Here is a 13,276-nt window from a genome sequence, read left to right on the forward strand (position 1 = left end):
TGGGTGGAAGGCCTGCCTCAGAGCTATGGCACTGTCTCTAAGTTTTTTTAAAAAAGAATGGAACATAAAACATCCCACCAGCCCTCACCCTTCACACCCTCTGACCCACCCACACACACTTTCTATGCTCCACCTGTACCAACCTATGTCACCTCATGCCCTGTACCCAGCCCCCATAACCTTCAAACAATCCATGCCAACCTATGCCCCTGTACCCATGGCCCCTTATACCCTACATGGATAGTGGATGCGATTGTTTTGACCTCCCAGAATTCCATGGCCTGAATTTTTAGCTCAGTGGACGGGTGCAATTGGCGGGCCCGGGAGTGGTCGGGAAACGGACTTCCAACTGCCATCAGCCCCTGACCGCGATTTCACGCTGGCTGGCCAATTAACGGTCAGCCAGCGTGAAACGTGCGCTGTAAAGCTCAGCGCAGCCGGGCGTCGACATTTCCGCAGGCACAGGCGAGCGCTGAGAGAAAGCTCCCTGAAGGCAGAGAGCTGCCTCAGGGGGCTACAGACCCGAAAACCATGAAATAAAGTTTTGAAAATCAGGAAAAAAATGTCCAAGCATCACAATCAAACACGAGAACATATAGGTGATAAACGTGCTGTCCATAGATTTTTATTTTTATTTTATTTAATAACGGAAATCTTATCCAGCCCTTGGGTGAGGTTCAGGCAAGTGTCCTTGCTGGCTGCTCAGATGACCAGGCTAAATAAAGAGAGTAGAGGCAGAAGTTTTCCCTTGGCCTGCAGGCTCGGCAGGGGCAAGTGGGGGCAGTCGGCAAGCCAACTGCTGCTCGCGATCGGGCCCAGAAGGCCATTTCACGCTGGCGGGCCAATTAAGGCCCACCTAGCATGAAACGAGAGCGGCATCCCGCGTGTGGATGAGGTTTCCAAAATAATGCAAAGGCCACTTGGCCTTTTTGCTTGCCTGCCAACTGTTAGGTTGGACAGGCAGCAAAAAATTTAAGTTAATTGATCACTTAATGGCTTTAACAGCCCTTTAAATTGTCGGCGGGTGCACTGCCAGCTCTGGTGCGCACCTGCCAACCGAACAATCGTGCAACTGCACGTTGACATCGGCACACTCAGCCAACGTCAACGCGCGTCATTTCATGCTAGAGCGGATCGGACACACGCCCGCCTGCTGAATCAAAATTTCTGTCCTAGGAATGGAGCAGGATTGATAAGTCCCATGGTCGATTTAACAGCCTTCCCCCCAAGTTTCCACCAGGCAGTTAGGATTAAAATCATCCCTGGAGTCCTGGCTCATTGTTAATGAGGCAGCTGTGTCCCAAAAAGCACAAGATGCTAGCATTACAATCACTTCATCCATTTAGCAAGAGGAACTGCAAAGAATATTATTTGATGACTGGCTATAGAAACATTAGTCAGTGCACTGACATTCGTTCTGCATGTTAACTCACTGGACCAATTTTACATTATAATGTCTTAATTTCTTGTGCTGCTAATGCAGGTGTTCCACTTGCTGTTCCAGGAGCTGTAGCAGGTACAGTCCTTTTGTACTTAGTTAAACATTGGAATACTTTGTCATTCTGACATTAGTTATTTATTACTATGTTGTTCCCATACGATTGGTGACTATGCCATAAAGACAACTGACAAAGGATTAGACTTAATTTTGTTACGTCAATTATCTGATGGGATTTCTAAGTATATTACCGGCAGTCTGAACTTTACTGCTCTTGTTAATTCTTCACTAAGATCTCAATTATAATTGATAGTTATTCAGTATAATCTATTTTTACTAAGAAGAAATTCCACATTTAACAGACATCTAACTGTTGGTACATATCACTGCTGATACCAATCCAAAGTATCTCTAGCATCTTTATGCTATCAGTCTCCAAATAAAAATAAATAACTCATGTAAAGTAAATTATGACTGAGGGAGATATCCCATGAATGTTTACTTGTGCATGTAGTGTCTCATTTCAGGACTGAACTTCACTGTTTTCCTTCTGTTGCCAGCATTAGCTCAGTAATGTTGCTGACAATTAGTTTATTTCCCTTTTACAACATAGCTTTGTTAAAGTTTGGGATATGTTTTTCTTTAACATTGCTTTGGCGTTGTATTCATAGTTCAGTTTATTCTTTTTAAAATGAGAGTCTTGGTCCAGACATATCTCACTTAATATATAAAGTTAATAAAATTTCCATTTGCCTGTGCACATTCTTGTTCAACATAATGTTTATACTATGACATTGGTCTTTTCTCATAGCAGAGATATATAACAAGTCGATCTGCAACCTACTAACTTTGCATATGTTTTTGAAGTTATTCAGGTTTGTCATCAGACCTTGCTGAGTTCTTGAAATACTTGATCTTTCAGTAAAGCATGGTTCTGTATCTGCTATGTAGCACAAACCTTACAGTCTGTTGAAACAACTGAAAAGTGATTTCCCTTTGCCTTGCTCCCAATAGCCCTTGAAGTACAAATCAAGTGCAAAGAAAAAATGTTTACTAGTGTTTTTTCTTTGTACTGTGTCTAAACTCAATGTTGTCCCAAAACTTTCCTTAAGGCCAGCATGTTTCCCTCATTGGGCAAACTCGGTGGGGGGTGGGCGGGAGAGGTCAGGAAGCCGACTGCCGCCCATGGTCGGGGCTAGACAGCAATTTCACGCTGGCTGGCCTGAAACGCACGTGGCAGCATTCAGCGATGCCTGTGTGTGGGGGATGGGGAGGGAGGAGGGCAGGCATGAATTTCGGGCATGCATGTAAGAAAAGCTCCCTGGCACACACAGCTGCGTCAGGGCAATGAAGAGTTTTGAAAGTTAAAAATAAAATTTTTTTAAATGTTAAGAAACATGTCTCCTCATGTGACTCAATCACATAAGCAGGAACATGTTAGAAATTGGGATGAAATTTTTAAATTTGTTATTAATGACAGATCAAAACCCATGGATGAGGTTTCACAAAAAATGCAAAGGCCTCTTGGCCTTTTTTCCTGCTCACCAACCATGAGGGTTGGGCATGTGCCCGCCCACTTAGCGAAAAATTCTGCCCTATGTTTTTTCTAATATGTACATGTAAAGAAGAAACGGTAATTGAAATTCCTTGCAAATAGATGTCAAATCAGGCAGCACCCAGATTTTCTTTAATATCAAAGGAACAGTCAAGTAGTGTGAAGAAAGAATTAGAGAGTAGGATGAAACAGAAAGAGAGGGTATATGAAAAATGTCAGTTCATTAATACAAGGGAATATCAAGCTGCATATAAAAAGTACAGAGAACAAATTAAAAAGGAAATAAGAGGGGCAATGAAACAGTAAGGGAATAGTTAGGCGAAAAGGGAATCTAAAGGTCTTCCCTGGACAAATTAACTTTAAAAGAGTTGACAGAGAAGTGGTGGGCCCAATTAGAAGCCAAAATGGAGATTTATTGGTGGAGACAGAAGGCATGATTGAGATATTAAATGAGTAGTTTGCATCCATTGCTGAGATGAAAATAAAGGGTTGGTACAGTAAGGTTGGCAGTACTTAATGTAGATAAGTCACCTTGGCCAGATGGGATTTCCTCCTAGGTTGCTGAGGGTAGAAATTGTGGAGGTTCTGGCCACTGTTTTCCAATCTTCCTTACATACAGGGGTGATGCCAAAGGACTGGGTAAATGCAGATGTTACACCTTTATTCAAAAAAGGGAAGAAGAATAAACCTGTAAATTAATAAACTGAAACGTTAGTCAGTTTAACGAAAGTGGTGGAGGAGCTTTTAGGTACAATAATTTGGGAGAAAATTAACAGCCATTTGGTAAGCATCCAATAAAAGGGAACCAACACAGATTTGTTAAGGGCAAATTGTGATTGACTAACTTGATTAAGTTACTGGATGAATAGTGGAGGGGGCATGAGGGCAATGCAGTTGCTATTGTGTATATGGATTTTCAAAAGATATTTGAGAAAATACCAGACGTTAGACTTGTTAGCAAAACTGAAGCCCATGCAATAAAGAGGCAGTAGCAGCATGGATACAGAATTGGCCAAGGGATAGAAAATAGAGGATGTGAACTTGCTTGCAATAGCACTGATAGAGATGATCTAGTACTAGGCCTAGTGCTCTTTTGCTGGGGCATGGTACACCAGCAGCTACTTCCACTGCAGCATGCATTCTGTGCAATTATAAGAAGGGCATCACGCAGGCAACCCCTGATCTAGCAAACGTGGACCATGTAAGTACATTGGATGAATGTGCATGGCACTCCACAAAGAACCAGCATTCAGCTGCTCCAGCACTATTTAAACAGCCATACAACAACTTCCAGTAAAGTGCTTTTGAAATCCTTCCTCCTCAAGTATCTCTGGGCCTTGAGGATTCAGTTATGGACTGCACCACCTTGACTTGGGCCACAGCAGTCTGGGCAAGCTAGCTGACAGGCACCAACAAGGGCACTGGTGGAGCAGCAGTGGCAGGAAGATGAATGCTGTCATCCTGAGAAAGGATCATCCTCCATTGTGCCACTGCCACTCTCCTGGGCACCACCTCCGCAATCCTAGCAACTTGTTGGACTACTGTGAGAATCCCGCTTTTTGAGCATTAGCACCAGCCTGAGTCTACATCACAGCAAGCTGGGCTTGCATGCACCAAGCATTGATCTAATGGCCTCTGTCTGAGGTTCCACTGTAGCACTGAGCCATTTGGTAGCTTCTGCTGTAGTGGAGGCTGACTTCTTGGAGACAGGGGCTACCCTGAAAGGACTTGGCTGATGATTCCTGTAAAGAGCTCTAGCACAGCAGAGGTACAATGAGAGCCACATGGCCACAAGGATACTCATTGAACAAGCCAAGGGGTCGCAGCAGATGCAATTCAGGTGCCTGGAAAATCTGGAGGTGCCTCTCAGCATGCACCAACAAGGGTCTCCAGAATTGTTGTGGTCTGCTGTACCTTGCACAACATCATGCTGCAGAGAGGACTGACATTGCAGGAGGATAAGGGTGCTGACCTAGGAGGAAGAGGAGACAGATGTGGCCAGAGTGCTTACAGCCATTCACCTGGCTGCCTGAGAATCTTGTGACAGCCTCATACAGGCACACTTCAGTTGACCTGTGTGCGTGAGGTCAAATAACAATGCAATCATCTGTGCCTGAAGCTGACTGTGATCATGATTGATGACAAGAAAACGCAGAAGGGCACCAAGAAAGCGCAGAAAAAGTTGCCAATGAAGGGCAGCAAGAAGAGGAAAAGATCCAGGAAAGAAAGTTACTCCATCTACATCTACAAAATGCATATGCGCATCATGAACTCATTCGTAAACAATATTTCCGAGCGCATCATGGGAGAAGCTTCCCACCTGGCCCATGACAACAAGCGCAGCACCATCAGCTCCCGGGAGATCTAAACTGCTGTGCGCCTGCTGCTGATCGGGGAACTAGCCATGCATGCAGTGTTGGAAGGGACAAAGGCTGTGACCAAGTAAAACTCCGCAACGTACTGAAAAACACATAGGGAAGAATTTTACTTTACGGTCATGCGCCCGACACGCCCAAGCGTAGTATGACGGGCTGCAATTGCTGGGTTTCCCCGCATCCAGGGTGCAACCGACTGCACACATGTGGCCATCAAGGCGCCAGTGGGTGAGCGGGCTGGCTTCGTCAACAGGAAGCGCTTCCACTCCATGAATGTGCAGATTGTGTGTGATCACAGGATGCAGATTCTGCAAGTCTGTGCAAGGTACGCAGGCAGCTTTCATGACATTTACATCCTGAGACACCCCCGGGTGCCGAGGCTCTTCAGTGCTCTAGCCCAACTGGTTGGATGGCTGCTGGGTGATAAGGCCTATCCCCTCAAAAGGTGGTTCATGACGCCTCTCCGCCATCCAAGAACAGAGGCCGAGCAGCAGTACAATAGGAGTCATGCATCCACAAGGGTGATAGTAGAAAGAGCCATAGGTATTCTCAAGATGCGCTTCCGATGCCTGGACCGTTCAGGGGATGCACTCCAATACCCTCCATATCATGTGTCACTGATAGTAGTTACATGCTGCACTCTACACAATCTGGCACTGGAAAGAAGGGATGCAGTGGAGGAAGATGTTGACGCAGCTGCTCTGGCAATAGACAATGAATCCAGTAGTGAGTCCAAGGACAAGCACAATCAGACAAATGCTAAGGGGATAGACACTGACCTGGGCAACCTCCAGGGAGGCAGGGACACCTGGGACGCTTTAATCCAACGATCCATCAGCTAGCCTACCGGATAAGAACCACCACCACATGCCAGGGCTGCAGGCTCCATATTCAATACCTGACAGGAATATTTGCTTGGTGAACAACATGCACTATGTGCCATTTCAATAAAGCTTAATGACAAACAAGTCACTCATAACATCATGACTTACCCTGCACCTGCAGAACAAATGAAGCACCCAGAGGCTTGTTGTACAGAAACACATTTAATGATGTGGTGCTGGGCATACATAATACAAATGAAATTGAGAGGTGTAATCCATCACACCAAGGAACATTTATTGTAAAAGGTGGGGGGAAAATGTCACCACTGATAAGCCTGTATTGTGCTTAAGATGTTTTAAGATTTTGCTTGCGTCTAGGTGCTCCCCCCTCGCTGACACTGGCATTGGAGACAGTCTACTCACTCTACTGTCCAGTTGGCCTTGATGACCTTGGCGGGTATCCTCAGTCCCATGGAGCCTATGTTGACCCTGCTTGGGAGGGAGCGGTCAGTGCCAAAGCTGGCATCTCCCCAGTTGCCGCAGCCTCATCAGATGCCATGGTCACTAGCTGAAGAATGGAGGAGCTGCTGCCATTATCCGGAGAGCCTTGAGAGGAGCTGGCAGAGACGACAGGCAGCTCATGCATCAGTGTGAGGTTGCTTTGGACCTTCCTGCTCACCATTGATGGATGGACACCTAACTGGGATACTAGGGGCCCAATTCATCTCCCACACTGACACTGACCACCTGAGGTCATTGCCGGTGTGAGGGCTTCCAGGTCCAATCACACCCCCAGGAAGCCCTGATTCAGCTCCTGGAGGAGCCTCTTCATGACAGTGGCCACTATCTCCATGGAGGAGGCAGTGCGCTTGGCCTTGACGGTCATTGCATTGCTCATGCTCCGCAAGGACTCCCTCACAATGGAGACCATGGCATTCCCTCATGTAACTCCATCAGATGGGTGTGCGGGCTCTCATTCACCTGCTCGCCATCACCCTGCTGTTGTATCACGCTGGCCGCCATCTTAAAAAGGCAGCCGCCAACAAAGCGCTCAACACCACCAGCTCACCACCGCTGCTTGAGAGACATGGCCATCAAAGGCAAAAGGAATGCAGCCCCCCGCTTCAGTGACGGGTCCCTTGAGTGACTGCTGGATGCTGTGGAGGCCTGCTGGGATGTGTTCTACCGCTTCGCTGGCCGTAGGATGGGTAGTAATGTCACCAATCCAGCTTGGGAGGCAGTGGCAGCAGTAGTCAGTGCAAATGCCCTGCAGAGTAAGACAGCCACCCAGTGCCACAAAGAGATGAATGATCTCCTCCCTTCTGCCAGGGTAAGTCACTCTTTTCATCACTCCCGACTCACACACTCACAAACCCATCACGCATCCCCACGACCCTCACTCGCTGCCAGTGCAAAAGACTTCACCATTCACTCACACACACCGTCATTGTCCTCAACCCATCGATGGGGCCACTCACCACCCACACAGGCCAGGCATACTTATCATCTGGCCCAGCAGGAGTCCTGGTACACTCTCCCCATCCCTATCCATGCAGAACAATCTGGCTCATAACAGGAAGGAAAGGTTGCAGACAGGTGAAGGGATGCCGGAATTCAAAGTTCTGACAGGATTTGAAAACAGAGCCATCTATCTGGCCAGCAATAACCAGGACCGGTCCTGTGCTGATGGTGAGGTCAGCGCTGCTCTAACAATTGAGGATCCAGCAGTGCAACGTCCATCAGACAGCCATGCTGTGAGTGATGTGTCCTATTTCACAGGCCACTGCCAAGCACTAATTATCTCCCCTTGCTTTCGCAGGCACATCTGGGAAGCAGCCGATAGAGTCCATGACCCAGAGCCTCCTAGCAAGCTCCGAAGAAACCTCTGAAGAGGAACCTGAAAGCACCCTCTTTGAATTCCCATCACAGTGCTCACCCACAACCTCCACCAGTGACAGAGACACACACCTGGTAGGACCTAACTTTAGAATGGCCTCGGGATCACAATCTGGTGAGCACAACGCACTTTCTGATCCACAGCAGGTGGAGGCAGGGGCTACCCAGGTCCCCGGCACTCGGAGGACTGCTGGAGGCCAGAACGTTGCTGAGTCCAAATCAGATGACAAGCCTCTGTTCTCGGTCATGTCACAGTTGTTGGAGCTGCAAAGGCAAACTAAGGAACAACATGAAGGGATGTCCACTGCACTCCTCAGATAGCAAGGCACGATGGAGGAGTCCATCCACCTTTAGTCTGAGGTGATAGCGCCAGCATTGAAATGGCATCCGCCATGGAGACCTTGGTCCAGCATGTCACTCCTGCATTGCTGCACAGGCTTAACTCCATCGCTGATGCCATAGTTGGCCTCCAACAGTATGTGTGCGAGAGGGATGCTGGGCAGTTCGATCTCACTCCAGCTACCCCTTCCACTCACGGAGTCAGCCAGAGGCGCTTGGGCACCCATATGAAGGAGGATCAGCAGGTGCACGCTCTGGGGTCATCCACCCAGGTGACTCTGGGAGTGACCAGCCCATCTGGCTCCCCTCTTTCTTTGACCTCCACAGACCCAGTTTCAGAGGCTGAAGAGGGTGCCAATACCACATAGCAGGACCCGAAAGCAGGCCGGGGCCCTCCAAGTCTCAGCTCTCCAGAGGACACCCACCAAAATCATCACAGACAGGGCATCACAGTCAGCAGGCTGCCTCCACCTCTGCTGTAGATATCCAGGGAGCACCAAGATGTAGCAGCAGGGTGAGGATAGTTAATGACAATTAGTTGCACAGCCTGGGCACGGGTGTTAATCACGTATACATAATGTTCACTATTGTCAATAAACTCCCAAGAATTTCCCCCTGCCTATGGCTCCTTGTTTTGATGAGCAGTGTTCTTGTCACTCAGATGTGAAAACTTTCTGCACGAGATAAAAGGCAGGTGTCTCAGTCCAGGGCCTCTTCCCTGTGCTCTTTGTGGCCTTCAGACCACAGTGATGGCCCAGACTCACACTCCCTGGAAACATTACTGATGCCTGCACCTTGGCAGTGCTGGTCATTGCAGCCAGAATATAGTGGGCAGGCGCCACAGAGTTCTGTCATAATTTCTGTCTGATCTCGGCACCTTTAAGGTGGGGCTGGCCCCCATCACACCAGCATGTGCGACCAGTGATGCTGTGCTCCAGCTCCTGAAGGACTGAGGTGTTGAAGACGGACACAGCATCAGATGCGTCTAAAGTTTCATGGCTGTGTCTCTGAGGTGGCCGTGATCATGGAGCGCAAGCAAGCTACCCTTGGCCAAACAGGAGTCAGACATTCTCAGAGGCTTTGTGAAGATCTGTGGAGTGTCCTCACTGCATGTTGTCATCATTCTTCCGCAATTGGTGACTGTTAGGGCCTCCACTGCATCTCCATGACAGGAGCATTCTCACAGAGAGTATTGGTGCTGCGATAAGCTAGACTGAAGACAAACATTCACAACTGTGATGTGAGGATCTATGGGGACACCTCACTGCATGTCATCATCATATTCCATAAATCTGGCAGCTATGAGGGCCTCCCGAGTGCGTCTGCCTTGTCTAGCCATTGCGAGAGTCTCATCCCCTTCAGCGTCCTCCTCATCAGAGGAGATGTGCAGCTCCTCCATCTCCTCCTCAGCCAGCTTCCTACCCCGTTGCAGCACCAGGTTGTAAAGGGCGCAGCAGACAATGACGATATGTGATACCCTCTGCAGACAATATTGCAGGGCTCCACCAGACCGGTCCAGGCACTGGCTCGCTGTCACTCCTGGGCAGCGTGTGAGGGAGCCCCTGCTGCCCCTTCTTCATGAGGTTGCTGCTCCTGCCTTTGAATGGCCAGCTGCCTCTCCTCTGTCTTCTACAGACTCTGTAGGCCATCAGGCCTACAGCTAGGTCACCAGGATCCATAATCCTGACGTGGTCCTCCTGCAGTATGAGAGTGAGAGAGAGAGACGTGGTTATCGTGGCTGTACTTAGCACCTTCCCTGGCCCTGTGTGACCACCCCTTAATGCTTCCTGGAGAGTGCTGGTCACCCCTCAGATAGCCAGAGTGCGCTGCATGGCTGCCCTGTCAAACTGTGACATGGGGGACACTGGTCCGAACCAGAAGGCTGAGATTGCAAGGGGCTGTGAGCGCCTTCAGCAGTGACTGCTACATGGCCAGTGTTGGCGAAGAGATTGTACAGCATGTGCAGTCCAATTGTTCCGCTGGCCAATAAAGTGGTGGCGGACTTGAAGTCTGTGCCAAGGGGGCAGAGGGCAGGTGGGGTAGGGTATGGAGTGTTCGGTGGCCCTTTGGTGCCTCTGCATTGCTTGCATGCATGGGCCAGCTAGGAGCCTGACTCATTATTTCATTGCGGCTGCACCTGATCTGTCTCAGTTATAGAGGCATGGTTAGTTTATATAGGTGTCCCCAATGTGTAGCCCCTTCCTTCACTTACCCTGACCCCACCTGTGCGCGGGAAGTTGGGGCAGTTCTCTTTGGAAAAGAGAAGGTTGAGAAGAGATTTGTTAGAGGTATTCAGAATCATGGGCAGAGTAGATGGGAAGAAACTGTTCCCATTGGTGGAAGGATCGAGAACCAGAGGGCACAGATTTAAAGTAATTGGCAAAAGAAACAATGATGACATAAAGAAAATCTTTTTCGTGCAACGAGAGGTTAGGGTCTGGAATGCAAAGGTTGACAGTATGGTGGAGGCATGTTCAGCTGAGGCTTTTGAAAGGGAATTTGACCATTATCTGAAAAGGAAAAATTTGCAGGGCTGTAGGGAAAAGGCAGGTGAATTGCTTCTTCAGAGGGCCAGCACAGACACAAAGGGTTCAATGGCCTCCTTTTGTGCTGTAGCCATTCAATGATTCTGTGACTGTTGTTTCCATTTTTGTACTGCCAACGCAAGTACTGGAGGAACTCCCCTAGGAGCTGTGATGAATACAGTTGTTCATTCTATGTTTAATGCTAGGTAACCAGCCATTCTGACTTTGCTTTAGTATTCTCGCTTCATTACAACTTACTACTTCCATTGTTTACCTGACTGTGCTGACAATGAAATGAAAGCCAGTGATGTAATTTATTAAGAACAGTCTGTTAGTGTGAATAATATACAACACACTGCTGGTCATTGTTCATTGGCATTTCTGCCATTTTACTGAAGATATTCATGATTGTAACTCTCCTATGCTGATGTTGCAGGTGGTCTAGCAGCTGTACCTGGAGCTCAGCCAGGAGTTGTACCCGGTAAGTTGTTTTCCAGATATAGATGGGAAATCTGAGCGTTTGACTATTGTCAGCTCTACAGTCTATTGTAAGAATGCGCCAACTGGATATTAACTTTTTAACATATCTTTGGAAACTATGGACTGTAATGTAATGCCCAGAGTGCTTTGAAAGTCTACAAATATAAACATACTTCATTACAAAGGTCATTACCCTTTATTAAGCATCTTTCACAAACTACAGGGAAAGAATCTAACTCAATTATTTCCTCAGAAACCACATGCTTAGCATGCAAATAAAATGTCTTGACATTATGAATAGGTTGTCAGATGTGATAATTGACTACATGTCCGATAAACCTTAGCATCTGCACCACTGCAGTAGTTCATTATTTTCCATAGCTGTAAAGAGTTTGCTTTCCACTCTGCATTGGATTGGGACTATGTTTTATCCTCTCCAAGGATAGTGTCCTCAGCCAAACCATCTTCAGCTGCTTCATCAATGATCATCCAGGACAAAGCAGCCTGCTTGATTGGCACCCCTTCCATAAACCTTCACTCCCATCACCACCAACGCACAGTGGCAGCAGTGTCTACCATCTACAAGATGCACTGCAGGAACTCACCAAGGCTTCGTAGACAACATTTTCCAAACCCATGAGCACTACCATCTAGGATAAGGGCAGCAGACACATGGGAACATCACCACCTGGAAGTTCCCCACCAAGCCACTCACCATCCTAACTTGGAAATATATCACCGTTCCTTCACTGTCACTGACTCAAAATCCTGGAAATCCCCCCCTAACAGCACTGTGAGTGAACCTACATCGCATGGACTGCAGTGGTTCTAAAAGGCAGCTCACCACCAGCTTCTCAAGGGCAATTAGGGATAGGCTATAAATGCTGCCTAGCCAGCTATGTCCACATCCCGTGATTGAGTAAAAAAATTCAACCATGGTTCCGGTGGTAGGCCTTTTCTACAGCCCTTGTACCACCTCATGGTGCAAAAGACTCCCAGATTGTTTTATTTCTGATGCCTGAGAAATGCAGCGGACAATGAAAAGTTGTGGATGATTGGGTTTACAATTTCAAAATGATTGGCTGGCTGCTAATTTTGGCACCCACGTACCTTCCTTATTATTGAAGACTGGCGTGGTCAGGTTGCCGACCCAATATCATCACGCCGAATTCTTCATCAGTGAGGGAAGGCTGCATGCCTGATTTGGGAATGTAAAATCAAGCCCTCTTTCTTGAGCAGCAGTCAGTGACAAGCTGCTACCTTTGTGCTTGCTTACTTTATGTGCCTAGCAAGACCACCTGTGTTTACACTAGTTGAAATTCTACAGAGCTCAGTCAGGCCCTGCCACAGGGAAGGCAGACATGAACTCATCAAAAAAAAACTCAGCTGTCCATAGAAGAAGCTATTGGGCTTTAAGTTCTCAGTTGGACAACATTCAACAAAAAGTTAAAATCATCAAGGTTTTCTCAGTAACTCACAATGGTAGCCCAGCTTCAGCATAAATTAAAAAAAAAATTGCATCCTTTCAAGAAAGAAGTGGGAAGGTTACTGGAGCCAAGCTTGCTAGTAAAAGCATTTATTAAGGACAACAACTTTTAGTGCCACAGCTTTTTGCCCTGAGGAGGTGGAAACCTAAGACAAGTTATATGGGAATGATTATATTGTTTTTTGAGTACCATTCCCACTCTGAGGCATCCATAGATTCCTTTGAGGAGGAAGTGCAAATTGTGCTTCCTTTCCAGGATAAAATGACTTGCCTTCTTATTGGCACCATCACCTTGTCCTCTACAGCTCTTGTGTAACTGGTAGATTCCTCAATGCTTGACAATCACGGTTTTCACTCA

General features: G+C 47.4%; 1 protein-coding gene across 4 annotated transcripts in view; it reads left to right on the top strand.

Moving 5' to 3' along the window:
- The window catches only part of LOC121283291 (elastin-like), a 315,972-nt gene that overhangs the window by 177,250 nt on the left and 125,446 nt on the right, over positions 1 to 13,276 (top strand). For all 4 annotated transcript variants that reach the window (XM_041197705.1, XM_041197707.1, XM_041197704.1 and 1 more), the window contains 2 exons: positions 1,484 to 1,516; positions 11,389 to 11,433. In XM_041197705.1, the coding sequence (XP_041053639.1) occupies positions 1,484 to 1,516; positions 11,389 to 11,433 (78 nt within the window). The remainder of the gene's footprint in view (positions 1 to 1,483; positions 1,517 to 11,388; positions 11,434 to 13,276) is intronic.

This window comes from Carcharodon carcharias, chromosome 10, assembly GCF_017639515.1.
Source record: "Carcharodon carcharias isolate sCarCar2 chromosome 10, sCarCar2.pri, whole genome shotgun sequence".
NCBI lineage: Eukaryota > Metazoa > Chordata > Chondrichthyes > Lamniformes > Lamnidae > Carcharodon > Carcharodon carcharias.